General features: G+C 41.7%; 1 protein-coding gene across 2 annotated transcripts; it reads left to right on the forward strand.

Annotated features, from left to right (window-relative positions):
- Positions 1–3,323: 3,323 nt before the first annotated feature.
- On the forward strand, positions 3,324–27,366 carry LOC117256830 (uncharacterized). 2 transcript variants are annotated; one of them, XR_004501672.2, is made up of 10 exons: positions 3,324–3,511; positions 6,787–7,821; positions 9,953–12,419; positions 22,510–22,616; positions 23,314–23,410; positions 23,610–23,779; positions 23,949–24,082; positions 24,175–24,365; positions 24,492–24,577; positions 26,203–27,366. XR_004501672.2 is itself a non-coding variant. In XM_033626535.2 (10 exons), the coding sequence occupies exons 2-9, from the start codon at positions 6,797–6,799 to the stop codon at positions 24,565–24,567; spliced, it is 4,242 nt and encodes a 1,413-aa protein (XP_033482426.2). In that variant the 5' UTR covers positions 3,327–3,511; positions 6,787–6,796; the 3' UTR covers positions 24,568–24,577; positions 26,203–27,366. The 2 variants fall into 2 exon arrangements, 1 of the variants encoding a protein (XP_033482426.2); XM_033626535.2 differs by having other exon boundaries at positions 3,327–3,511; positions 23,635–23,779.
- Positions 27,367–27,378: the final 12 nt, after the last annotated feature.

Here is a 27,378-nt window from a genome sequence, read left to right on the forward strand (position 1 = left end):
ATATCTGAGGGGGTACCTTTTTTTGTGGCAGAATATCTTTGCCAGGCCTGGGATAGGAGGCAAGATATTTTGTTTGAGGACTGAGCAATAAAACAACATGCACTTTGGATTGATCACTGCAACATCATTGTAATGGGGTTTCGTAAACCCATGAGGGTTGGGCACGTTTGTGTGCATGACACAAAATAAAGAAAATCAATCATTCAAACTACTAAATAATAATAATAATAATGATAATAATAATGATAATAACTAGAAAATTTTGCAAGGAATTTTGAGGGGGGCCTGCTACTGCCAGTACAGAGGTAGTACATACAGCAGGTACTACAGGTAGTGTATACTTCAGATGCTGCAAAGTACAGGCTCATGCTTACTACAGGTACTGCATACATGTACTATATACTACAGGTATTACATACTACTTGTCCTGCAGGTACTGCACACTACATGTGTATGGCTCCTCTCATGTTGGTATTCAACATCCATAGGCCAAACAATGGCAGTAGCAGTAGCAGTAGTAATAGTAGTAGTAGTAGTAATAGCATTACTACAAAGCTGTAGTAGTGGATAATAGATGCTGATATATGCATGCTCTTTAAAGTTACTCCAATGATGTCTGTATTTTACATTCATAGCCCAAACTGTAGCAGCAGCAGCAGCAGCAGCAGCAGTTGTAGTATTTGTAGTAGGGATATAGAAGTACTACTTCTAGTAGTAGCAGTATTGGTAGGATTGGATAGGATTCACTGTGAGTAAATGCAGAGATGACAGCAATGACATCTGTGAGTTTGTGTGTCAGTGACTGTTCCCATGGTACTTAATGAGGGATACCTGTAACAGTGGAGCAGAGAGGGACAGAGAGCAGGTCAGAGAGCAGGCACATATTTAATGTATTTAAAACCTCTCACACTCCTCTCTGTTATGCCCAAACTGTGAGTCCAATCGTCAGTATGAGGATACCACCAAAAAGAGAAGATTCTCCCGATCATGGAAATGTCTTGTTTATGTTTGTGGTGTCAAAAAAGTGATCATGGTTGCAGGTTAGAGATCTGGTGCCCCCAGCTGTTTTATGGAAATTTCCCTCTCTGTTTACATACTACATGTACTACAGTCACTGAGCAGTATGTGTCTATAGTATTTTATGTATTTACAATACATTACAATATGTATTTAACATTCATAATCCTAAAAGTATCTACAGTAGTATTAGTAGTAAAGGCTGTAGTTGTATAATAAAACAAGTAGGCTATTGTCATTGTATTGTGACAAATATATAATAAGCAATGGAAGTGTGCTCAGATCATTTATGTAATTAGCAATATCACAGTGTAAAAACCTGTAATTGAGAATTACTTAATGTCTTCACAAGCTGTCCTTTGAGAGTTTCCCAGCACTGCTGCCAATGATTTAAGTCAGATAAATTACATTTAGAGGTCGGTTTAAGAGGATAAAAATCCTGCTTGGGGCCCCCAAAACTCTACTGCCGGCCCCTGCTCTGGACATGCATTACCACTGAGGCACTAATATGTGAGCAGCATTTTAATACTGTAGCTGATTGAGGTGCAGTTTTACCCTTTTGTATGTTGTATGATCTGAAAGACAGCCCCACACGTATTCCACACACACACAGTTGAATAAATCTAAGAAGTCTTATTCCTATGATTTTCCTGACTGTCAGGGATCATTTCACTTGTATGACGTTTCCTGCCCTAATGTACAGGAAACGCAAATTTCACGCAGTAAAGGCCCAGGTGTTATGCAAATGAAGGTCTGCTGTGTGAGAGCTGATGGGCACTTCCTGCTGTGAGGATGCCCCAGGTAGCCTCCTCCTCAGCTCTCTGCACAAAGCAGTGAGAGCTGCATGGATCCGAGTCCTTTTCACTCTGTGGAAAGTGGCTTTTCGTCTCAGTCAGAACCTGTTAATCCAGTCCATTGAGCAGCATACTCCTGTCAAGCTGCAAGGGGTTTACAGAGCACTTCCGGTCTTTAGTTTCAAAATAAAAGAGGTTACTGTACCTTCAAATTTGCAGTTCTGCTTTCATTCAAATCATGGTGAGTCCCTTCAGCCTACACATTAAGTTTTTTTTCCCAGCCATACCTTAGCATTACAGGTAGATCTAGCTTTTCAAATTGATTTCTTGCCTGCAGATGAATCCAGACTAGTCTTTGTGTCCTTTGGGCCTTAATCATTTTCCTCCCTATTATAACTGTTCAGTTACACCGATTGATAACACTGTGAAAGTGGGCTACAGTAAGTAAGTAAAGTAACCAGCATGCAAAGCAGTTCAGGTGCATATGTATTTTTCTCCTGTATTAATTGATACTTATGTGAAATGTGCAAAAATCACCACAGTACAGCAAGGTAAGTGTAACTATACCAACATATTTAATCTTTCATTATACTTTCTTTGCTATTATTAGCTGATGGGGGCGATGGATGCCTTAATCATCTCCTTCAGTAACAGACTGAGACACCCGCAGTGCAAGAATGAGCACTTCAACATCTCCTTCATTCCAACAGCACTCAGACTTCTTAATAAGACGGCATAACATAATGTAACACTGTCTCCATCACCCACCACTTACAACACGACAGCTAATTTGCACTGTTTCTACCTCATAAGCATGCACATTCACATATAAATGTACATATCCACATAATTTATGTAATACTGTCATACATGCCTGTGTATTTTCCTACTGTGCAATATTTTCCACTTACTGTGCATTAATATTTATGGCTATACATTTATATGTTTACAGTAAATAGACCAGACACCATGTGTGTATTTCAGTTGAACTGTGCAACTATTAATCACGGACATACAGTATCTGTACAAGTGAAATGTGTATATACCGTAGGTGTTATATTATTTTATTTTCACTTTATGTGGTTTATATTTTTGTAACATTTTTATCCTTATTGAGCATCCTTTTCATATCTTGCCTCTGACTCTTGAGCTGCTGTAACGTGTGAATTTCCGCAGTGTGGGATTAATAAGGTCTAATCTTATCTCTAATGTTTTTTAATGTTACCTGGGCAATCCAAGACATTTCCACTGTTAGATAAACATCTTCACAGTTATCTTTAATATTGTTAAAATGTATGGGGATGTACAGATTGCATTTCAATACTTAACTCATGAGACCAGCTACAGCTGAGCACAAACTTGAATCACTGTATCTTATGTTAGCGTCCTCTCAGTGAGTCCTATTTAATTGTCTTTTATTTTGAAGGAGCACACACGGTGCTTCCTGTCTGCCTGTGTCTCGCGGTGAGTATCTTGACTCTGGGATCAGCGTGGCTCGACCTGAGGCGGGCAGAGGGAGTGTCTGCTGGGAGTAGGAGCAGTCTGACGTCTTGTTAGTGTGAGTGACTTGGGGAGAGAAAACACTGTGACAACAGCTCAGCAGGAGAGACGAGCACGGAAAACTGAGGAACATTTTTTCTTTTGTAACTTCTTCCCGCTTCCTTCCTCCCTCCACCTGTATGACTGCGTGAAGACGAAAGGTAAAGAAAACAACTTGATTCTGCTACAAAATGTCTGTTGAATACCTTAAAAGTTCATAAAGCTGGTGTAAACAGCAGGTGCACTGTGTTAAAGACTATGTTTTATAAGCTTTGTAACGTAAATATTCAGTGTAACGTTAACGTACGTCCTAACTGTGAGTAACGTTACACGCGTACATGTAACGTTATTCTGACAAAGCACTCGGTTACAACACTGACAGCCTAGCTTAAATTAAAAGTAAAGTTAGCTACTTTTATATATCCCAGTTTCCTTTGTCCAGTTTCAGAGGACACTGCTGGTTCAACGACTGGGAGTTCATTGTTGACGCGTTTATTAGTAACTTATTAACAACCCGTAATCTAACATATGCACCCATGTAACGGTTAATTTTACCGTTAAATATGCGTTAAAAGTTAAAACGTCGCGATGTTTCGCCGTTGACTTGTCCCAAACTTGGTGTTTAGCTTCCCACAGCATCACTGTAAGGAGTAAATAACACGTTGGGACATCAAAACGAAAGGAACGGAGTGTAACGTTAGCCTTGGCAGGGTAACAGCCACTAAAGGCAAACAAAGATAAAGAAACAAAAAATCCCACAAGCTAAATGCTGCTGCTGCTGGATTATTTTCACTGACTCCATGAATGTGGCCCTAAATAAGCAACAGAAAGCATCAATCAGCTGCAGCTTTATCTGCCAGACATTGTTTGTTTCTTAGGAATTCAACTGTAAAAAAAAAAAAAAAAAAAGAGGAGGAAAGCAGAAACAAACAGGACACAGCTTTAAGAGTCCAATGTGATCCCATTACACCCATTACACAATATCATGCACGCCCAGAGGTGCTGACTGTTTGAGCAATGCAGCAGAAAGATACTTAGAAAACACAGGACATGCAAAAATATCTTAGTGCACCAGCTGACTGTTGTCTGGAGTCAATACAGCCAAATCAATAGCAGCTGTAGATTGATAATGCGAGAGTGACACAGTGAGTAATTTGCTGACAGGCCCTGAGTTGCACAGTATCAAACCGTGGGGTGTGGAGTTACCGGTTTGCGCAAAAGTATTACAGGTAAAACCAGATGACATACAATGGCTGTGGAATTCAGTGTAGCAAAATTGGAAGCATTACTGTTATCTTTTTCACACGGTGTGTAAGTTTGGCCTCTCTCTCTCGCTGTGGTGTGACAGCGCTCAAATAGAAGTGTTTTTATCTGTCTGTGTTTTCAGCTGAATCGGAGATCTGGTGTGATTGTGTCATTTCTGCAGACCTTATTGTTGGTGTGTGTGTGTGTGATGACTCATCAGGCTGCTCTAGTCTCCCATCTACCTGTTTTGATTCTTATTTTAATAGTTTTTCATATTAAGTGTGGTTTAAAAATTACAAAAATGTAAAGCAGCTGGCTTTATTTCGACTGTCTTAATCACATACAGTGTAATACCAGTGTAATATCACACGGTATGCCTGGAAATGTTATCATTCATCTATTTTTCAGCCTATAAATTAACTTTCAAAGACTTAAAGGTCCAGTGTGTAGGATTTAGCGGGATATACTGGTCAAAATGGAATATAATATTCATCACCTGACACTAAAAATGGTTTTCATTACCGTAGAATGAGCCATGTACGTCTACATACAGAGCAGATGTGAGTTTGCATTTCCTAGGATAGTGAAGACATGACCCACCCTACTCTGCTTTACTCTGCCTCTGATTGCCTTACACCGACATTCTTATCCCAATTCAAGCCAATCTCACTCCCGTTGCCTAATCATAACCAACCCAACCAATGAAGGCAACAAGTACTAGCCAGTCAGGGGCAAAGTAGGGCAGGTCATGCCTTTGCTATCCTAAGAAATGCAAATTCTTGGAGCAGGTCTTCTTCAGAGACTGTAAAAATAATGGATCTAGCTACTGTGAGACCATCCATTGGTTTGTGGTTTTGAGGCCTTGAGTTTGGCATTTCTGCTGTTGCCATCTTGGTTTTTGGAAGTGACCACATTTGGGTGATAGGCTGGAGCTGTGGAGCAAGGGGGGTGGATCTGGACAATATCTGCAGATAGCCTGTCACTCAAAGCGACTCACCCTTTAAGCCTGAATTGAATGTTAATGGGCGCGTTATATAAAGATTCACCCTCAGTACAGTTGTCATAAATGTCAAAATTAACTATAGAGTCCAAAACCATTTTTTGAACCATGCTGTAAACATGTTTATCTCCCCTGTAAAGTTGGGCATCTTAACATGGGGGGTTACGGGGATTGATTGGCATCTGGAGCCAGCCTCAAGTGGCCATTCAAAGAACTGCAGTTTTTGGCACTTTTGTGTCAGCTTCATTTTTCTGCTCGGGAGCCTGCTGCTTAGTCCTCTTCCACAGAGTCTGTCATGCTTTTTCTAAAGCAACCCAGAACACACAAACTTAGCAACCTCACTGCTAGATACCACTAAATCCTACACACTAGACCTTTAACTTGTACAACTTGGACGTATGATATACTATCAACTTGTCTTGAAGAGATCTGAGTAGTGTCACCCAATTACATGACCACAGCTGTTTACTCACTGGGTGCACTTTGAGGTGATGATGAACTTATCAAAGATCCTCAACAGAAGGTCAATAACATGTAATTAGATAGATGTGGCATTTTAGTAGGTAAATTCTTGAAAGGGCCAAGTATTGATATATTATTTTCAAATAATAAAATGTAGTACATATTGCTAACAGCAAAAAGAAATAGTTCATCCTTCCTTGGTTGGACAATTCAAGAACTTCAGGAAATGCATTTTAGCTACCCATCCTATGCATAACTTCTCTCTGTTCATTGACTTTAAGTCAAGTTTTGGACATCTTCAATCAAGATGAGCTGTCAGATGTCACTTACAACATAACAATTAACCCCCAGGCTGAAAAAGTGACAGCGACTGACAGGTCAGATCTGGACTACAATGGCCATTTAAATTGGTTTAATTTTGTAGAGCACAGAAATTGTTAACAGGCTATTATTCAAAAGTGAACTGAACTGAGGAAGAAAACTAAATAAAAAGGCTTCAAGCAGAAACACTTGTCATAGTTTCTGGCGTATGTTCTGAGGGACTGATTAGTTTTTCTTTGACCCAGGAGGTAATGTGCTTTCAAAAATCTAGACAGACCAGACTAATCCAGTTTTCTTTGTAAAGACATGATCAACTGGCTGCGTCTCAGCTGGGAGCGACAATGTTTATTCAATGTAAATATGTAGTTTTTGCTGTATGTAAACACCTCCTCTCCTTTTCTTTTTCAGTGACTCAGTTATGGAGAGCTCCGTTGAGGTTTCCCAGAGTGGTGGCACCTCAAACCCCAAGCCAGGTCTGGCCCCCAAACCTCGGCTCGCTCCCAAGCCCTTCTCTCTGCAGAAGAACACCACCATTCGCTCAATCCATGCCCCAAAGACGGTCGCCGCAAGCTCTAAGAAAACAACGCAGCCGACTGTTAAACCCAAGGCCGCAGGAGTCCCCAAACCGACTGTGACCGCCCCCGCTCAGAAACCCCCCCAACAAACCACCACCTCTGATTCCAAACCCAGCCCTGTAAGTGTGCCCACCAAAGATCAAGCAAACACAACCAAAGAAAGCAAAGCAAGTCCACGTGGAGAGGATACCCTTGATTCTACTGTAGGAAAATCTGATCCAGCCTCAAAAACCACTCCACCCAAAGAAACACCCAAATCCGAGCCAATCCAGAAAGACGATGTCATCCAAGCAAACCACAAAGCATCTACGGAAATCGTAACCAAACCAGAGCAGAAAGAGGAGAGAAAGAAAGAAGATGAAAAACACGCTTCTGTCATCCACAATGTTCAAGAACCAGAAAGTGACGTCTCCTCTAAAGACAATCCAGAATATCGATGGGGCAGCGGCAGGAAGCGTCTGTCCATGGAGCTCACCTCGAAGTTTGAGTCAGGTGGCCTATCTCTGCCTCCCCAGCCAACTGTAACCACCTCTACAACCACCACCAGAGATGATACAAAGAAGCCAAGGCCTTCAGATCCAGAGGTGAGCCAGACGACAACAGAGCCATCAAACAGAGAGAGCGATGAAGGAGGACTGAAGGAGGATTACACCGGAGGCAGCAGTATAAAACGCAGGATCAGTCTCCTGTTTGACTCATCATCGAGGCCAGAGGTCATGACAAAGAGAGAGGAGCCAGAAATTACAAACGGCACAGAGAGTGTGAAGGGTGTAAAGGAGAGAATCAAAAACTGGGTCACAGAAACGACCCCTGAGGGTCCGAAGACTGAGAAGAGGCCTCAGGTTGCACCCCGACCTCGCTCTAAGAGGTAAGCAAGCCTCCTTTCATCTGTGCTGTTTGTGTTTGGTGACATGTTTAGACATGAGTCAAGGGAAAAGAACATTCTCTTACAAGTGCAATCAAGCATGAAGTTTGTTTTCAATGGCGCAGTTAATGGCGCATATTATTACGGCTGTCTATTATTGACCAGGGCTGTACTTTTCATTTCACATTCATCTTTTGTGATTAGATGCGTGCAACTGATCCAGAGTCTTTTCATGTCCACACTTCAGACTTTTAATATGAACTGTTTTGTTATCTTTCTGCTCAATATGATACCAATTCATGCCTCATTGGTGCTTATAGAATTACACTGCAGAGTGGATTGTTATTTTGTTTTTATTGTTTTTTTTTGGTTTCCTCAGGGAGAAAAGAAAAGGGTTTTTCCAGTGTCTTATGTAATGTTTCCCAGTTACTGTGAAAAAATCAGGGAGAGATGAGTGAAAGTCTGAAACTGTTTGGCATTGGTATCACCAGCACCGTCTTCTTTTCTTTTGCCCTTTCCTAATCTACTGTACTTTGTGCTGACATCAGTGGCAGTGTGGTAAATGAATAACACAGCTTTCAATATCAAGATTTGTGGCCAGATTTATGTCCTTAAATTACAAAGTCCAGATAAGAGTGCGCATATTAAGATTAGATGTCCAACTTACTATATGAGTGCAGAGTAAAGAGTATGTTCACCCATTTTCTCAGTTCCCCTCAGTATTAAGCCACTCATGTAGTTTTGTTTATACAACCAGGTATTGAGCAATCCATCTCAAAGATTTCTGCTGCGGTTCCAACTACAACAGATGTGAAGAGACATGTCCCCACTGGTTTGAAGAGAGATCTTCCTGTCAACTCTTTATACCAAAGAAATAGTTCCTATGAAAACTATTAACAGTGTGTTCTGTTGATGATCCAGAGTAACAGAGACACTGTTTCTGAAAAGAGACATTACTGTTGAATTTTTTAAATATATACTTTCAGTGCTTTGAGAACCACAATTGCTGAATGGTAGATGAGAACATCAATACCACTGTCTATATGATAAATATGACGCTGAGGACAGCAGGTGATTATCTTAGCTTAGCATAAAGACTGGAAACAGGGGGAACCATCTAGCCTGGCTCTGTCCAAAGTCTCTAAAACTCAGAATTAGGCCAACACATGGGGGCTAATTCACAAAAGGACTCACAAACAGGGAAATGCGCACTTAACTGCACTGCCAAGCTAATAGCATCTCAGGGCTCTTGTGCTATTTGCTATGCTGAGATGCAAATATTTGGCGCAGAATTGTCCCCTTTCTATGCAAATGAGCCTCATTGCAAATTCACCAAGTTCAGTGCTTATAGCCACACACAGTAACAGTGAAATTATTAGCATCTTCAAAGAGTTGGGGGTAACTGAAAAAGGGGGAATATCACCGCACCTTGTTAGTCAGTACCTGTCACAGTGGGAAAATGCCCTCATTGTTCTGTCCACTGTATTCTTGGCATAAAGGCAACATTTATACTTTGCCATATAGATAATTGCAATCAGACACGTATAAAAGAGTCAACTACACTCAGTTGCAAAACTTTTAGGGCATGTTTGCCCTGTAATATTATGAGGGCAATATCTTTTTTGAACTGGACCTTAAGACAGGGCAGATAACGGTTAAAGGTGATGAGCAGTTCATGGTGCTGTCAATCCATTCTTTGTAAAATTGCCAGTCTGGAGTCTTTGCTGGTCGCCTGGCAACCTCACTGTGAAGACGAGACTCCAGGAAGTCAGAGCACTAGGCCAAGACCTAGTTAAACCACACCTCAAAACCATCAAACCCAAACTTTTCACATATTTATATAACATTCTTTGCATAGACTAAACATACAAAATGACATAATGTTAATAACAAAACTTAAGAGATGCTGGTAGGAAGATTTCTTAAACTTTGGTCAGAGCCAGGCTAGCTGTGTTCCCCAGTTTCTAAACTTTATGCTAAGCTAACATGCTGCTTGCTGTAGCTTTGGATTTAGCATACAGTCATTAGAAAGGTATTCTAAGTTATGTAAAATGTGCTTGGTTGTATTAAAATTGATGGTATTGTTCTTTTAACTGTCATTTTTCACCTTGAACTGCTGTTATCTTTTCCACAGCTTTGAGCCAGCAGCTGCTCCAACAGCAGAGGAAACACCCAAAATGCAGCCTGTTGAACCTCCTGCATCTGAGATTTCTCCCAGTCAGGCCGTGGATCTTCCTTCAGAGGTGTCACCTGCCGAACAACCCACAGAGACCCCAATGGAAATATCTAGAGATGCTCCTACTGAAGTTAAGTCGGAAGGCCCAAGTGAGACACCAGGAGAGCGTGTGCAGAACAAGGCAACAGAGGGTGATGTCCGACTACGCAATCGCAGCTCATCTATGCCCCACACTTCCACCTCAAGTGAAAATGATCAACATGCTCTGAAGAGGGGTGGTGTGAAACGTCGATCTGTTCACTTTGGTGTCGTAGAGAGAGATGATGGTGGGCCTCCACTGATCCTGGGCTCACCGTCTGATTCCAGCGAAGAAGAAGAGGCCTCTGGGGATGAAGCAGGGAAGGACATCTCTGTTTCAGTGCCTGTCTACAAAAGAGTAGGAGGTCTTCTGAAGAAGAACGATGATGAGGCGCGAGAGGAAGAAGAACGACTGAAACATTTGGAATTTGAAAAAAGACGGCGAGCAGAGGAGAACGAACAGGCAAGGCTCGTATTGGAAGAGGAGCGGAAACGAAAAAAGGAAGAGGAAGAAAGAGAGAAAGAGATGGCAAGGCAGAGGGAAGAAGAGGAAAGGGAGAGAGAAAGACTGAGGGAGGAGGAAATAGAGAGACAGCGGAAGGAGGCGAGGGAAAGGCTGAGAGAAGAAGAGATGGAGAGGGAAAGACAGTTGGAGCTGATGTTGCAGAGACAGAGAGAAGAGGAAAGAGAGAGAGCGAAACAGAAGGAGGAGAGACTGAAACAAGAACAGGAGGAGAGGGAAAGAGAGAGATTGTTGGAGGAGCACAGGAAAGAGGAGAGACTGAGAGAGGAAAGAGAAAGACAAAGGCTGAGAGAAGAAGATATGGAGAGGGAAAGACAGTTGGAGATGATGTTGCAGAGACAGAGAGAGGAGGAAAGAGAGAGGGCGAAACAGAAGGAGGAGAGACTGAAACAAGAACGAGAGGAGAGGGAAAGAGAGAGATTGTTGGAGGAGCAGAGGAAAGAGGAGAGACAGAAGGAGGAAAGAGAAAGACAAAGGCTGAGAGAAGAGGATATGGAGAGGGAAAGACAGTTGGAGATGATGTTGCAGAGACAGAAAGAGGAGGAAAGAGAGAGGGCGAAACAGAAGGAGGAGAGACTGAAACAAGAACGAGAGGAGAGGGAAAGAGAGAGATTGTTGGAGGAGCAGAGGAAAGAGGAGAGACAGAAGGAGGAAAGAGAAAGACAAAGGCTGAGAGAGGAGGAGGAGAGATCGATTCGTGACAATGAGGAGCATAGAACTGAGGGGCAAAAGCTTGAGAGGAGATGGAGTAAAGCGAAATACAGAGAGGAGGAGTGGGAAAAAGAGTGGGTGAAAGAGGCAGCGAAGCCAAGAGGAGAAGAAGAAGAGAAGGAAAGAGAGAAAGAGTTGGAGTTGATGTGGCAGAGACAGAGAGAAGAGGAAAGAGAGAGGGCCAGACAAATGGAGGAGAGACTCAGACAGGAGGAGAGGGAGAGAGCAAGATTAAGAGAGGAGGAGAGATCAATTCATAACCATGAGGAGCATACAACTGAGGGGGGAGAGATAAAGAGGAGATGGAGTAAAGCAAAACACAGAGAGGAGGAGTGGGAAAAAGAGTGGGTGAAACAGGTAGAGATGCAGAGAGGAGAAGAAGAAGAGGGGGAAAGAGAGAAAGAGTTGGAGGCGATGTGGCAGAGACAGAAAGAGGAGGACAGGGAGAAGGCCAGACAGATAGAGGAGAGACTCAGACAGGAGGACAGGGGGAAAGAAAGATTAGGAGAGGAGGAGGAAAGAGAGAGGGAGAGGCAAAGGAGGCTGAAAGAGCAGCAAGAAAAAGAAGAAGAGATGGAGAGAATGAGGCAAATGGAGATGGAGAAATGGAGAGAGGAGGAGGAAAGGAAGAAGCAGATGGAGAAAGAAAGACTGGAGGAGCTGGAGAGAAAAATACGAGAGGAGTTGAACAGAAAGCGGGCACAAGAAGCAGAAGTTGTTTATGATGACTTCTCCGTCAAACCGGCTGGGATAAAGGTGGACTTTGACGACTTTTCAGTCAAACCACTGAGATGGGGCACGCAAGCTAAAGAAGAAACCAGTCCGCCCATCCGGAGAAGGGAAGCTGCCTCTGTGGATAAAAAGGAAGTGGAAGAGCTGGTGCCCCTGGATGTCAGTCCAAGAGAATATAAAGTGCCAGAACAGGTGGAGAAACCACGCAGCCTAGAGCCTACACCAGCCCAAGAAAGTCCAAAGTTCGAGGAGAAGGAGGAGAACCAGAGGCCAGAGGAGGGACTGCTCATCTCCATGGAGGTAGAGGAAGAGAAGGAGACAGAGGGGGAGGAAGAGGAGAACACAAAAGAAGATGTAGTGGAAGAAGAAGACAAGCAGGAGGTAAATACAAAAGTCAGATTTAAAGGTCCAGTGTGTAGGATTTTTGGGGATATATTTGTGTTTGTTTCCTTAGAATTAGCCGTTTCTATCTACACAGGAAGTCAGTCCTGATATAGAGATATCGCCATGTTGCACTGCTATTGGACCTTCTTCGACGAGCCAAACAGCATCAGAAAAACCCTGATTTGTAACGTGACACTGCTTTATTCAGTGTTTTTAGTGCCTTAAATCACCTGCTCCATTTGTTTTGGAGAGGAAGAGACCTGTGCAGATAATTCAGTTCCTAGTAAAAACCTCCTGAACAATGAAAGCTGCAGGAATTCTAACCGGGAGAAGTTTCAGCTGGTCGCAATCTGCAATCCTCACAGCTAGATGCAAATAAATCCCCCGAAATCTTACACTTGGCCGCTTAAATGCAACTTGACTTCATTTTGTTTTTGTGAACACGAGCATAGTTTTATGAAAGGATAAATTGTTCAATCACACAGATAGGGTGAGGTCGAGCACAGAGACAGGAGTGTACATGTAAATGTGGTTTTTTCACCTCTGAATCATATCGGCCTGGCAACCACACAACCCTCACCTGCACCAACACACTGGCATTCCTGTAGCACGAGGGGAAAACATCTTGCTATACTTGCTTCACCCAGATTCAGTCAGAGCTTAAGAACGTGGATTTGTGCATGTATGTGTGTGTGTGTGCGTGTGTAGGTGTGACATTGAGTAATGAAACAAGCATGGCCTGAAACCTACATCTACGTGTCATGTGACAGTCGTAGTATCTGCTTTTGCTGACAGCGAGAGCTTGTATCTGACAATAAGAAATATCAGAGTACAGAGTGTTGGAGAAAGGAGAGTGTTGACTCAGAAGGTGTGACAATAAAAAGTATAGTTTTGAATGTGTTTGATTCTCAATTAATTCATGCTAACAAATAATTGCACCCCTGAAGATGATACACTGGGGTGAGAAATAGGCTGAACCTTTCAGTCGACTGTAAAAGTACTGTATGAACTCTATGTCCGGTAGTGCATGCATGAAGATGCGTTGTTACGACATCAAGCGATCTAACAGGAAGTGAGGTTATGACTTCCTCTGCATCTGACTGCTGCTTTCATTTTGCTTTTTTTTGTGCGTAAAGACAACATTCATTTTCAAAGACGTACTGTAGGGATTTTAAAAAAAACATTGAACACTGAAGAAGGATGGATTATTTCTCATGGGCATCATGGATGAGTTATTTCCAGCAGCTATGGGTGAGTCTTCACAGGTAGAAATGTTACCTAATCAGTGTTAGTGTTTTCACAGTAAATTGCAGAGCCAGCTCAGCAGTTTGCACCTCTGAGGGCTACTTGATGAGAGCAAAAATCATTTTGGTCAGTATTGAGATTGTGATTATTTAACACTCATTGGCCAAAGGCTTTCTTTCTGTCATCTTAGCTTGAGCTAAACTAAACATGCCACAGCCTGGTTGAGAATGAATTTTGGCTTCAGGGAGGGGTGAATATACACCGCTGTAGAGGGGTGCACTGGATTTGTAACACAAGACAAAACAGGAGCATCATTGAGAAATGGAATGCGGCATAATATTAATTTTATCTCAATTGTCTTGCTTTCATAATCATTGGAATCCAAAATCGGGATTAAAGATAACATTTGATTAGCTAATTTCCGAGCACTACCACCTTATGTGTTATTTTTTAATGCAGCTAGCCTCTCTCATCACTACAGGTTACCGCTTGTATAGGATTTAGTTAGCTGCAGTGACTATTTACTAACATATTAAATCTACATTGAACACTACATGTTGAGTATGAAGACTATTTGTTTAAAGGATTTATTTAAATGATTATGATTTCAAAGCAGTTTTGGTTAAATGCTTGACTGAAGGTTATCAAAGACATCAAAGAGCAAGTGGCTACAACGGCCGACTGTTGAAAGTTGTGCCTGAACACACCACAAAGACTACAGCCAATAGCCAACCAGCAAGTAGGTTTTGCACCTGCTGGAGAGGAAATAACTCTCCATACCAGCAGGCGGCAGTAGGAAAGGGAACCTGTAAGACCGACAGGACAGATTCAAGACACTATTTAGGCAGTTAGCACGTTAACAACACAATCTGATGCTGAAAGAACAAAGTATATTACCGTGTGTGAGCCAACAGTAACACAAAGTGTTATGAACGGTTTCTGTTAAGGAGCTCAATGGCTAAAACAATAAACTTACCCACTATAACAAGTTTGTTTCGATCTCACACCCTCCTGACTTTAGCCGTTTGTTTTCCTCTCATGTATGAAGCTGAACTGCCAATCAGAGTGATTTCTCTCACTGGCAGGCCCCACCAGCTCCAACACCAATCGGCATGCTGAATAAGCTGAAATAAGCCAACAACTTGTAGTGTTAGGTCATTGTAAAGTGTTTTCCATAGTGTCTTCCCCTGACTTTCTGTGCAATTTAAAAATCATTCAGCCAATAAGAGAATATGAAAATTAACTTCCTAACACATTTTCATTAGAGTAGTAAATAAGGACGTTTTTTACGTCTAACTAGAGAAAATTACTTTCATTACCCTTCCAATTTATTATCCAGCCATCCATTTGTAGCTCATTTCAGGTCCAATTGTAGGTTGTTAATTTGAAGTATGTCTGTAGTTTAGCCTGAAGCTGGAGAACCTTTGAGCGTTGGTGTCTGAAGACTTGAACCACTTTTATCTTACAAATTAGACAAGTATTAACTTTTTATTAATGTTGCTGTGCTTATGAAAAGATACATACATATCCCAAGGCTGCTTGAACCACAGAGTTTATTTTCTGCTTCAGTCGATTTACGTTCAAAGACCTGTTGAAGTTGTAGTACAACTGCAGTCAACAAACCATGTCTGAGCGTCTGGATGGACCTGCAAATAAACGTCATGGCTGCACTGCCTGAAGGAAGTGATCCTAAATCAGCTGGGAATTAAAAGGTCAGCATATGTTGCTGGGAAATTCTAGTCACCTTAGTACAATTAGCCTCATTATAGGTAATAAAATAACAGACCAAAGTGAAGATCACAGCCCAACAACACACCTGAAGCAGTTTAAAGTGCAGTTATATAACTTAATGAAGATTAACAATATGAGAAAGACGCGAAAACTTGTTGACTCTTTACCCGTAAAAGAGACAAGGAAGCAAACAAACAAGGTGAAATGAGGAAAGTGCAGTGGTGGCAACTTATCAGTTCATCATAGTGAGTGAACAGCTGACAGGGCCCTGCCAGTCAAGACAGATCGGTTCACCACCTGTTTGAACATGCAACATTTTTTAAGTAATGAAAACACTGAGCTCTGGAGCCCTGAACTCTGTCCGTGTTTGTGTGTGTGTGTGTGTGCATGTGCGTGTGCGTGTGTGTGCGTGCGTGTGTGTGTATTGTGTTTCTGTTTGCTGTGTGCATGCTTTGCAAACAAACCAACCCACAAAACCAGTGAGCCACTTTAAGGATGCATTGTATATAGCCATTAATGCAGGCCAAAGGGCTTTTCAAGCAATTTCACTGCTGCAGACAAATTGTTCTGTGTCAGAGTAAAATCATAAGAGTTGAGTGTTTGGTGTAAGGTGGTGATAATACACAGTCTTTTTCTCATCTTGACATTCTGACAAAATCAGACATGTTTAATACTGTTATACATTTTTAGTCTTGGCTAGTCTTGTAAGTGCTGAAATTCATGACGTGAACAGTAGCAACAACCAATGACTGCACTTTCTCCTCCAGCACACCAGGTAGACAGTAAACATTGAGGGACTCCATGTGCAAGAATGTCAACAACTCTCTGTTGTCTTGTGCTGTGGAAAAGAAGGAGAAAGTGGTGGATTTGTGGAGTGAACAAGTGTCTATGTTTAATTTGTTGAGTATGATCCACCAGTCAGCACCCATTGTAGTAAGAAGTCTTAAATTTTGAAACAGTTTGCCTCTGTTTCCTACGATATCCTCTTACTAAAATAATAGGGCTAACAAACGGAGGCTGGTAGTGTGTTGAGGCAACAAAATCCAAAATGTACACAAATGCTATCAACATATGATGCCTCTTATCTTGTGTTTCTAGAGTTATGTGTTTTTGCAGACATGTAAGGATTTGTTAATGTCAGATTGCTTAAAGAGAGTTTGGGAAATCATCTCAAAGTCTGTCAAAGTCTTGCTGCTGTAAGACCATCGGTATTGAAGTTTTGTTGGTTGTGAGAGCACAGCCCTGTTTTCACCACAGAGTGGCGCTGCTGCTTTTAAAAAAATTGCACTTCCTTATTCTGCACCACAGAAACCAGCAAGCTCACCTCATGTAGAGCACCTTACATTGCTATAATATAGCACCATAACACTTAACAGCAAAGTTCAATAAAGAAAATACAAACTTTTTACGCTGAAGGGAAACTAAGACACTGTTGAGTGGCAGAGAAAAGCTTTTACTTTGACAGGACAGAATGAGGGAAATTTTTACTTGGCAAACACAAGATGCGCAGCCAACCATGCAGCCTCATTCAGGCTACTGACTAACAGACAGACAGATGGACAGATGGATGGATGTTTTAGTGAGAAGAGCCGAAGTGCTATGTGGTCATCATTCCTTTATTTGGATCTGGTCAACAGGGCAGCGTGTCAGAATAACCATACATGGTGCCCCTCTTTCTCTGTGTCTGTCTCTCTACTCAATCTCTCCACCCCGTTTTGAGAGATTCCGTCAGCCCCCTTACACACACACACACTGTCTGGCACACACACACACAAAAGGAGGATGGGCTTAACCGTGTACATGAAAGTTCACATGTCCACTGTCCATTCTAGTGCTTCCTCAAACTTTCTTCCACCTTTCCAAAAGTCTTCCTGTTTTCTGCCGTTCCCTCTGCCCTATCCTCTCACAAAGAGCCGCTTCATTCAGTTACCTGCATCATTTACCTACGGGGTGACAGAGGTGGAGGGGAGGTGCAGAAAGCACCTTGGCCCAGCCCGCCGCACCTTCCTTCCTTCCCTCTGGATTTTCCGCATCCGAGCACAGACCTCCGCTTTGTTTTGACATTCTATGAAATCACTCAGGTATGGAGGAGATAAAGGGGTGATCTACCTCTCTGTACCTGGCTTTGGTTGTCTGGAGTGGCAGATATTTCCCACGCTGCTTTTCCTTTTCTTTTTTTTTTTTTATTCTAAGTGGAAAATGGAGTTGGGATGTGAACTGGGACGTTGGTGCACAAGCAAACAGGCTTGACTGTGGCAGAAAAGGCAAAAGAGAAAGGGGGTGCGCATGAAAAGAGGTAATCTTTAAACTGTTGTGTGCAAGACTAAAGGCTTCATTGCTATTTTTTTACTTCCAATTTTTTGATAGAAAGCTCTGTCAGTGTGTCTTTTGAAATGGATCATGATGTGATGACGGGAAACTCTTTCTTCGGGACGCTGCTGTTTAGGATGTCACATCCATCGTAGTGACTGCTGCAGTAGAATAGTGTTGTCAAAGTGCAAACACATGGCTGGTCAGACTATTTACTTCTTTACTGACAGCAAATAATAGACTGTTCCAGGAAGTTTGTGTGACCTGAACCATAAAAATACGGAGTTAGAGCATGGATCCCACTCAAATGAAAGATGGATTATATTTTTTTTTTGTATGACGTCAGGAACCTCTTTTACAAAACAGAATTTGTGCTGTCTTTACCTTCTGCTCACTGAAAATGACAATTGAAAGGCAGATCACAGAGGCAGCTTTCTGACTCACCCAGACAATCCCTTCATCTCTAACAAAGCTGAACCTCAGTTTCTCTGGTGACCCAGTTCCCATGGTGACCCCAGCGCCTGGACAACCAGCTGTGTAAGCTTTTCAACCATGCAGTACTTTGGAGGGAAGCTGTCTGCCGCCCAGCTTCAGGTGGCGGGCTGGGTGGGCAGCGTGCGACGCTCCTTGCAAGGGGCTTTGGGGCTGGTGTGGGGCCCCGCAGAAGAGAAGCAGCAGGAGGAGGAAGAGGAGGATAAAGAGGAGGAAGAGGAAGGTGGAGATGGAGGAGGACGGTTCCAGAGAGCTATGTCACCGCTTCGTAGCTTCGCCAGACGTAGCAGGAGATCGCTGCGTCGCTTCTCCGTCAGAAGCCGGCAGACTCTGCAGAGGAGAGCCACTGAAACCTGCTCAGTAAGAGCTGATCAAGTAACACAGTAGAAGTCAGTCAGAATAACAAGAAGGTTTATTACCAAAACAAAGCATTTGTCATGGTGTTTGGTTCATACAAGAAACATCTTAAGAGGAAACAAAAATAAAGGTGAAGCACTGCAACAGTCAAGTGCATAAATATAATAAAGGCACAAGGGTTTAGGTGCACAGTTTGCACCAAAGCTCCATGTATCCCAGTCTAATATTTCCCCGCCTGTGTGTTAACAGATAACATGCAAATGTATAAAGGGAAAAAAAGGAAGTGCAGAAGGCAGTGGCAGTCCATTTCAGGAAGGACGCCGTTATCTGATAAAGTTGTCCAAATGTAGTGTTTTATCAGTGTACATGCATGCCCTTTCCTCTGTCTGTGGTGTGTGTCAGAGATAAAGTGGAGGACTATAACAAAGTGTGACACAGTTGGACAAGGTTTTTCCAAATATGTCTGTTTATATTCGTGCCCTCTGCATCTGTGTCTGCCTTTAGCCCAAGCTCATCACATTTAATCATGACTGTTATTATTTTATAGCTTTTTCACAGTTGAAATTGGCATTTGTCCCACTATATATCATTTCATCGGAGCCCATTACAAAACTATTAGACTAGATTATAACCATGTTTTATTTGCATCTTACCGTAAATGGTCAGACATTTTTTGAGTCAAAGTTTATTATATTTTTAAGAATTCAACATTAAGCTTTAGAAGTATGATCACTACACCAATTACATATTATAATTTATTTTTGTCACAGTCAATAAAAGTGTTGAGATGAAGCACAGACATTACAATGGCCTTCAATGTAGCACTTTGTCTGATAGGTCCACAGTAAATTTGCTGTCAAAACAGCATAATGGCAGGAATCTGTCTCGGTAGTTTTGTTGTGTTTACTGTGGCTGCCGGCAGCATGTGTGAACGTGTGTGTCTGTGTCTGTATGTGTGGGTGTACGTGCACAGGAGACACAGAGATCAAAAGGCGAAAAAAACCTGCAGGCTGTTTCCTGTTTTAATTTGATGATCCATCACATTCCTTTATTGGAGGCGATGTTTTGTTGACAGTCTTCATCTATTATTCTGAATGAGAGTCTCGGTTAGTTGTGCGTGTGGCATCTTTAGTTGTTATTCTCTCCGCTACACCATAAACAAACTGTCTTACACATTCCATTGACCGTAACAAAAATGTTTTGGAGGTAAGCTGTAATAAAGCCCACTCTGTCTTGACTTGCACATCCTCCGCCCTCCTGAACACACTGTACTGGCACATTCACACATACACAGGTTTGTTGCAGCTTAGAGTTGTAGTTCTTTAATCCTGAAGCTTTTAACGTATCTCTTTCTTATGTCTGCACTTAGAGATTGTTGTTGTTTGATTGTTTTATAGTACTTGGTGCCACTCAGAAATATTAGAGTTCCCCTCAGCTTTACAGAGCATTTCAGCATCTTTCAGCTTATTGTTTTGGTTTTTACGACCCTCAGGTAAATGTTTTAGCATGTATGCTACCTGCTCAGCACCACATGGTAGATGACTAGTTAAGTTAGCGACTAGCTGGTCAACATAATGAGAATTTAGCTGCTAATTAGATCAGGAGTTAATAGAGGCCAAAACAGAGCTAAAAGGAGAGTAGATAATGGACTTAAATTTGTCAGGTGGCCAGAAATGCGACTCCAAATGAATTCCATGTTGCTTTGTCACCACTAGATGTGAGCAACAGTTTGCTAACATGTTTACCATATCAACTAGAAGTCAACCTATGGATATTTTTATGACCAATGTTGTTGTATACTCCTCTTATTTAGGGTTACAACTATTAATGAGGAAACAAGGGACCAGGAAAATTTTGTTAGCAGGTATATATTAGCTTAAATATTAGCTTAGCATAGCTTAACCATCAGATGAAGACAGCGTACCAGTTCCTACACATAACACTGGAGGGCACAACGGTATCTTAGAAGGGACAAACTTAGACTGTTAATACATAACCGATATAAAAGACGATAGTTTGGAGCAAGAAAAAGCGTGTACACAGCCTATATCACCCTTAAAAACTTTTTTTTTTAAATACTCAAAAACTTTGTCCCTGATTAATAAAACATAAAAAAACATGACTAAGTCAAAACCAAGTATACTGGTGGACTGTGTACAAAATGCTAGAGGGTTTTTTAATTTGAAACTGATACAGGATGTAGCGGCATTCGGCCAACCAGTCTGTCAGTCATCACACAGTCATGGACTTTCACATTTATGGGCTGGTCTCATTGTTGTGGTCCAGACAAAAAAGATGAACGTAAATACATGTTAAAATGAAGATCAAAACACTGAGACACACTCACATAACAGAGGGGACCTGCTTCTCTGGAGCTGTGCACACTGATCAAGCTCCTTTTTTGCTCAATACAACACAACCCTCTCCTCTTCAGCTCCAGGTGGTGATGTACATCCCTGCGTGACTGGTAGAGGCTGCACAGCCATCGGCCTTTATTGGAGTCAAGTTCTGTCAGTAATGATACTGTGTAAAACATTCTATCGGCAACGATTATTTGGCCCAATCGATAAATCGATCGACTTCAAATATCAACTTTATAAGGAGACAATATGTTAATGTTGAGTTTAAAGCTTCTTCTGCTGCTTCACAGTGGTCGAAAATCTATTTTTACTGCTCTAAGGCTCCATATTTTGATTCCAGTGTACTTAAATGAAGTTGGCAATTTGTCTGTGGCAGAGTAATCTTTTACATTTCTGAAAAATACACTTGAGAAAAGTCTTTCAAATCCACAAATCCTGCTGACATACACTTACTCATTGTCTCATTGTTGCATACTCGTACCACTGCCAATAAGGAAATACTTAGAAAATGAATTTAATTTCTCTTTGAATTCAGGAGAAGCTTTTTAGAATAGTTTGAAAGGGCAGTATTAGAGTCACGTGATGTACTTAAAAATTATGTAACAACATTTAAAACTTTTTGAGCTGCAGTGGCTACTTCTGCAATAAAGGTCGGATGGATTCAGGATGAATGCACAGTGGTGGAATTGTACAACTGTAGACTGTGTCTCTGTGTTGGAACAGACTTTGTTTTTCCCCGCACCTAAACACAGTCTGTGGTTATAGGAAAATCACTAGAAGCCTATTCATTCATGCTGTGATGTTGCCAGATAACAGGCATTGTGCAAATGAAGCTGCTGTGTGAGTCCTGAGTAATAAATGGACTTATGACGGAGACGAGATGCGTCTGTGTGTGTGTGTGTGTGTGTGTGTGTGTGTGTGTGTGTGTGTGTGTGTGTGAAATCGTACAGAGGGCAAGGGTGTTTACTTGAGTGTTGTTTTGTATCCAGGTGACAGTATCAGACACTACACTGGGATGTGCCCCTTGACAAAATCTGAAGTGAGCTTAAAGGAATGTTTGCGAAGAAGTGCACAGTAGTTGCTTTTGTTGGTAACGTGTTTGTGTGCGTGTGTGCATGCACCCATGCATTCCAGCATGTGGGCGTGACAGCATGAGTGTGTTTGGTGTGTCTGTGTGTGTGTGTGTAGGCATATAGGTGTGTATGCCAGTGCTCATGGTGTTTATTGAGGACAGCCCAGCCTCTGTGACCGGCTCATTAAAAGATGCATGCTTGGCTGGTCTTTAGTCCTCTCTCCCTCTGTAGTTAGTGATCTTGGCTCTGCACGCAGTCCATTTTCCTCCCCGCTTCAGCTCCACCATGTGAAGTTGCTGTGAATATGCAGATTTACAGAACAAAAGAAAGTTTACATCATTTGATTTTGTGTGATAAGGAAGTTGATCCAGCAGAGAGATAAGGAGAGTCGTATTGCTAGGTGACTGCACATGCTTAACGTGAGATTGGCGTTAAGCAAAATGTTTCAGATTCTGTTATATGATATGTTTTCTTGTTTATTTACCAGTGTGATTTAATGTCTGTCTTTCTGTCTCTCAGGCACCGGTTAACATTTACAGCACAAACAGTGAAGACACTGATGCTTTGATAGACAATGAGCCCGACCAGCAGAATGAGGCCAGTGAACGGACATCTGAAATTGACAGGTAGGAGCAAGGTTGCACCATAACACCACACAAACGCATGCATACATACTGTCAACTACAGACTGTATTTTTCCATGGCTTCATGTCCTCCATCTACCCTGATGGGGCAGAGTAAGGACCAGACGGGTTTATTTGTCATTCCTTATATCATGTGGTGAGGGTGCGGCTTCACATTGAGGTGATTTGATTCGAACTGAGCACACCAGGAATATATCTGACATATATCTATAGCTATCTGACATTGAAGAATTAAAGTAAGTAGCCTGAAGGCGCAGTTTGGAGGGCCAAGATTAGCTTTGGTTTCTTAGTATGATCAGTGGAGCATGAAGTGTGACCAATAATAAACCAATGGGACTGTGAAACCAAATGACTTTTTGTTTTTCAGTTTGTTTGACATAAAGTCTCTGTGTGATTTGGACTTTGCTATGACAAAACGGAAATAAGTTAGCATAACGGAACATGCAAAAATCCTGTGACAGCATAACCAGGTTTAGCTGCACACTAGTGTGTCATATGAAGGCTTTCCAGGACTTGAGCTCCCTGTGCCCCCTTGTGGCTAACAGAGCACAACACAAGAACTTAGCAATTGGACTAAAATGACTCCTGAACCTGAACTGACAGCATCTTAACACCCCTATTTCCTTCTCATTTCATTCTGTGCTGACATATGATTTTAAATAGCTGTCTTTCTCTTCAGCCCAAAGCCCATCGCTGACCAGGCCCCAGAAGTCTCCACTGAAGACCTTGATGAGACTGATTATCACCGAGAGCCAGAGCTGCCTCCATTTCCTGAGGTTGGTGATTCTTTCTTTCTAATCCTTCCCCATGTATGAGTGGTGACAGCTGATGTCTGCCTCATCTGCTACAAATATTAATATGTAGTTTTGTTGTTGATTTTTATACCTACCTGGGCAAGTACACGCTCTTGCATCTGCATTTCTGTAGCATAATATGCACCGGTGAATGCAGTGTGTTCTATTCATTGCTCGCTAGATTCTGTGTGTGTGTCTGTGCATAGAGCTCCACTCCTCTCCTTGACAACAGCGCGCAGAGATCGAAGGCAGATCTGGGTCGGAGGCGAAGTCGGTCGCGTCCATCGCGCTCGGTCCGTATGGGTTTGGTACCATTGGATAGCCCTGACTGGAGGACCCGTGACTCCACAGGTTATTACTGCATCCATAATGTTTTTGAATCTACAGAGGGTTTGAACTCTGACTTACTTTTTTAAATTTCAATTTAAATAAGCAGTGTCTCCTTTAGGCACATTCACTCCAGTCTGAAAGCAGTCACAAATGTTGATTTGTGTTCTGACTGTTATATCTATATTTTTAGATGAAAGGGAGGCATCTAAGCAAAGGGATTCAGACTCTGAGGACGAGCAGCCTAAACCGAAGATGGCCTATTCTCCTCCTTCCGCCTCTCATAGAGTCCCAATGTTCCCTGGTTTGAGCCCCGCAGCTTTACTTGTAAGTTCTCCCAGAGTTTAAGTTCACTGCATTTTTCAGTTTTTCTGATACATGATATGATTGAGTAAAGTGTCCTCAACGTTCTCCCGAAGGCTCAGATAAAAAAGAAAACAAGTGGAGGAAGTGGAGAGGACGCAGAAGAAGAGAAGGCAAGAGATGAGAGGGAAAGTCAAAATGAGGAAGAAGCACCGTCTTCCTCACAAGTGTCCCGCTCTCCTCGCTCAGCAGCTCATCTTGCGGGGGCTGCACGGGTGTTGCCACCCATAGGCGGTGCAGACGGAGGGTAAGAAAAGAGCATGGAAGCACACAAAAATATAAAAATCTTCGAAATGATGAGAAAATTATTCAAAATTGGGTATGTGTTTCAATCCTGACGCTCCTCTGACCTGTGATTCTGTGTGTCATTCAGCGCCGCCTCCTCTCCCGCTTGGCTGAAAGAACTGAAGTCTAAGAAGCGCCTGAGTCAGCATGACGGCGAGGCTTAGCCAGACAGAGGTGAGCACCATGGAAGAGCCAGATTCTTTGCTGCATAATAAATTATTAATTACTGGAACATTTATTTAAAAGGAAAGCTGTTTTCTTGTGGTAAACTTGTGGGTAAAGCAACTATTGTTATTGTTTGTTTTTTTTTTTTTTACTCTTACATTTTAGAGTCAGTAAAACACGAGTCAAATGTCCTTCTTTTTTTGTTTGTTTTTTTTTCACATTTTTAATACACCTAAAACTTTATGTACATACCTCTTATTTTCTTCTTTTTTTTTGTTCAAAACTATATTGTCAGGAACAAATTTCAGATCACAAAATCTGATTTTGATACGACAGCAAGTAATACAGGGCCAGAATCGCTAATATTGATACCAATACGATACTCTTCATAATTAAAAGCAGCTCATGTATCTTCATGTAGGGTAAAAGCAGTGTGTCATGATTTATGAGGTGAATAATAAATATGCTAAAGCAACAGCTAATGATGACTAATTACAGTTTGAAGATGTTACATTAACCAACGCTGAAGATCTGATTTGACTGAAATATTAATTTCACCACTACGTACTTCGATATTTATTGCCTGAGGCTCTCTGAAAAGACTGTCAGTGAACTCTGCGTCACGGGACTGGACGCTGAGGCATTTCCCTCCTCTTCCCTTCTGTTTGGTTGCAGCCCGAAGTTCTCTTTCTTGTGTTTTTTCCTGTTTAACTGAACAGAACATTGTTCGCAAACACAGTTTGGTATCGATCCTATTAACGCTAGGACCAATGTTCAAAATAACAATGTGGTATCTATCGTATCGATATTTTGGTATCAATCCATCATACCCAATCTGTCATCTAATACAAATATGAATTGTCACTACACATGAATAAAAAACACATTCAGAGTTACTTTGATATTTAGCAACAGAATTTAGACACTGGTGTATATTAACAAGCACATTAGAGCTTTCATTAGCCATGACCTGCTTGTGATATGCAGAGCATTACATAGGACTTAACAGGATCAGCCATTGAGGAGTGTTGAGTGTGAACATTTTGACATTTCTGACTTTGAGCTTATACTCTGACTTATTGTAGGAGTGAAGGCATTATTAAAAAGGACTAATATTCTTGTGAGTCATAATGCAAGACAGCTGAATAGGTTTGCAATACTAGATAGAGAATGGTTTGAGCTTCACGTCAGTGCTGTCAGCAACACTCGTGTTGTTTAATGCAACAGTATAATAAACTGACAGCATAGACAGAAACAGGAAGCGGGCTGTATCTCTGTAAAGCTTTCTCCTAATCTAAACTGTGCAGTGTTTAAAGACATCCTCACTGCAGCTAAATGCAGTTTTCTCTGCTCAGTGCTCCTTTGTGGAATTGCTGCTTGCAGATATATTTTGCTCTTAACTTTACATACAGTTACAGTAAGTGAAAAGGATATATGGATGTAAAAGGGTTATGGATTTGAGTGCCACTTGGACCACCCATGCAAAAAATGAATGCACTCATGGAGGTGTAGAGCACTTAGAGATAAATCCAACAAATGACATTTGATAAAATATATTACATAAAGCTGATGCCTGCTGTAGTCTGTCATTTGGAAACCTCTTCCTGAACTTTTCTTCCTCTTGTTCCCTCCAGGAGACACTGTGCCATCACCGTTCAGCAAGAATCAATCCATTTCAGCTGCAGCTGCTGCTGACAGGCACCTTGCCATGATTGCTCCATTTTCCACTTTGAGTGCCTTATTTTGGACCTTTACCGAGATATACAGGAGGAGAATTCAGGCTTTTGCTGAACACAGAGACCATCAAGAACTCTTCTGGCTTGTAAATGAAATATGGTGCCAAGGCTACGTGCCAAGACTGTGATGTGTTAATGCCAAGTAAATGTTTTATCTACTGCTGTACAGAGGCTCAATGGATGGGGAAAACCCCAATGTAATTTAGAGCAAAGCCACGGACTGTCTTGTTTGAATGTGTACTCCATTATATTGCGTCAGGGACTGATGACACTAGGCCTTCAGCACGGTATCTACCTTCACAAACAAACATGTACAGAAAATACTGAATATAAATAATGGATTTGCACCTTGTGTGCATTTAGTTTAAATTGTACAAAAAGCCTTTTTACAGATTATCTTTCCAATCACAGATTGTCTCAAGTAAACCTTTAAGCACTTTAAGAAAAATGATCACAAATTACTGTCCGTACAGAACATCTAAGCAATAGAGTAATCGAGTACCTTACTGTAGTGACATGGTCAAGGGAATTTTTCTGTTTGTACGCCATGAGTGCCTGTCTTCTTTTTCCTGGTCCACAAAACTTAATCATGCACTTCCTGGTTTTGTTAAAAAGCCCAGCGGCTGGTCAGAGCATCAACAGTGAGTTGGGAGGAAATTTTGAGCAAGTTATAACACAGTGGTACTCAATGTATGTCTCTTCCTGCCGACCATTTTATAATTCACACTTAAAATTGACTCACAGAGGTGATTGACAGAGGTCAGGGTTAAGCCCCAAATGTCCTCAAATGTTTGTTCATTGACTGGCCCCTGGCTTCCTGTCATTTTGCATAAGTGGCCCCCGGGCAAAGCTTGTTGAATATCCCTGCTTTACCAGAATCAGGAAGTGTGTTCTGTAAAATCTTTAACCCAGAAAAATGCATCATCTGCTCTAGATGTTTTTATGTGCCTTTTTAATGTTAAAGAGTGACTGCCATCAGTGCTGTAATCATTTATAATCAACATATGGTATGATAAGAGGAAATTGAGGGAATTTTATTAAAACTTTTTCTATGAAATGCAATTGAGTGTGTTC

Source organism: Epinephelus lanceolatus, chromosome 1 (genome assembly GCF_041903045.1).
Source record: "Epinephelus lanceolatus isolate andai-2023 chromosome 1, ASM4190304v1, whole genome shotgun sequence".
NCBI classification, from domain to species: domain Eukaryota; kingdom Metazoa; phylum Chordata; class Actinopteri; order Perciformes; family Serranidae; genus Epinephelus; species Epinephelus lanceolatus.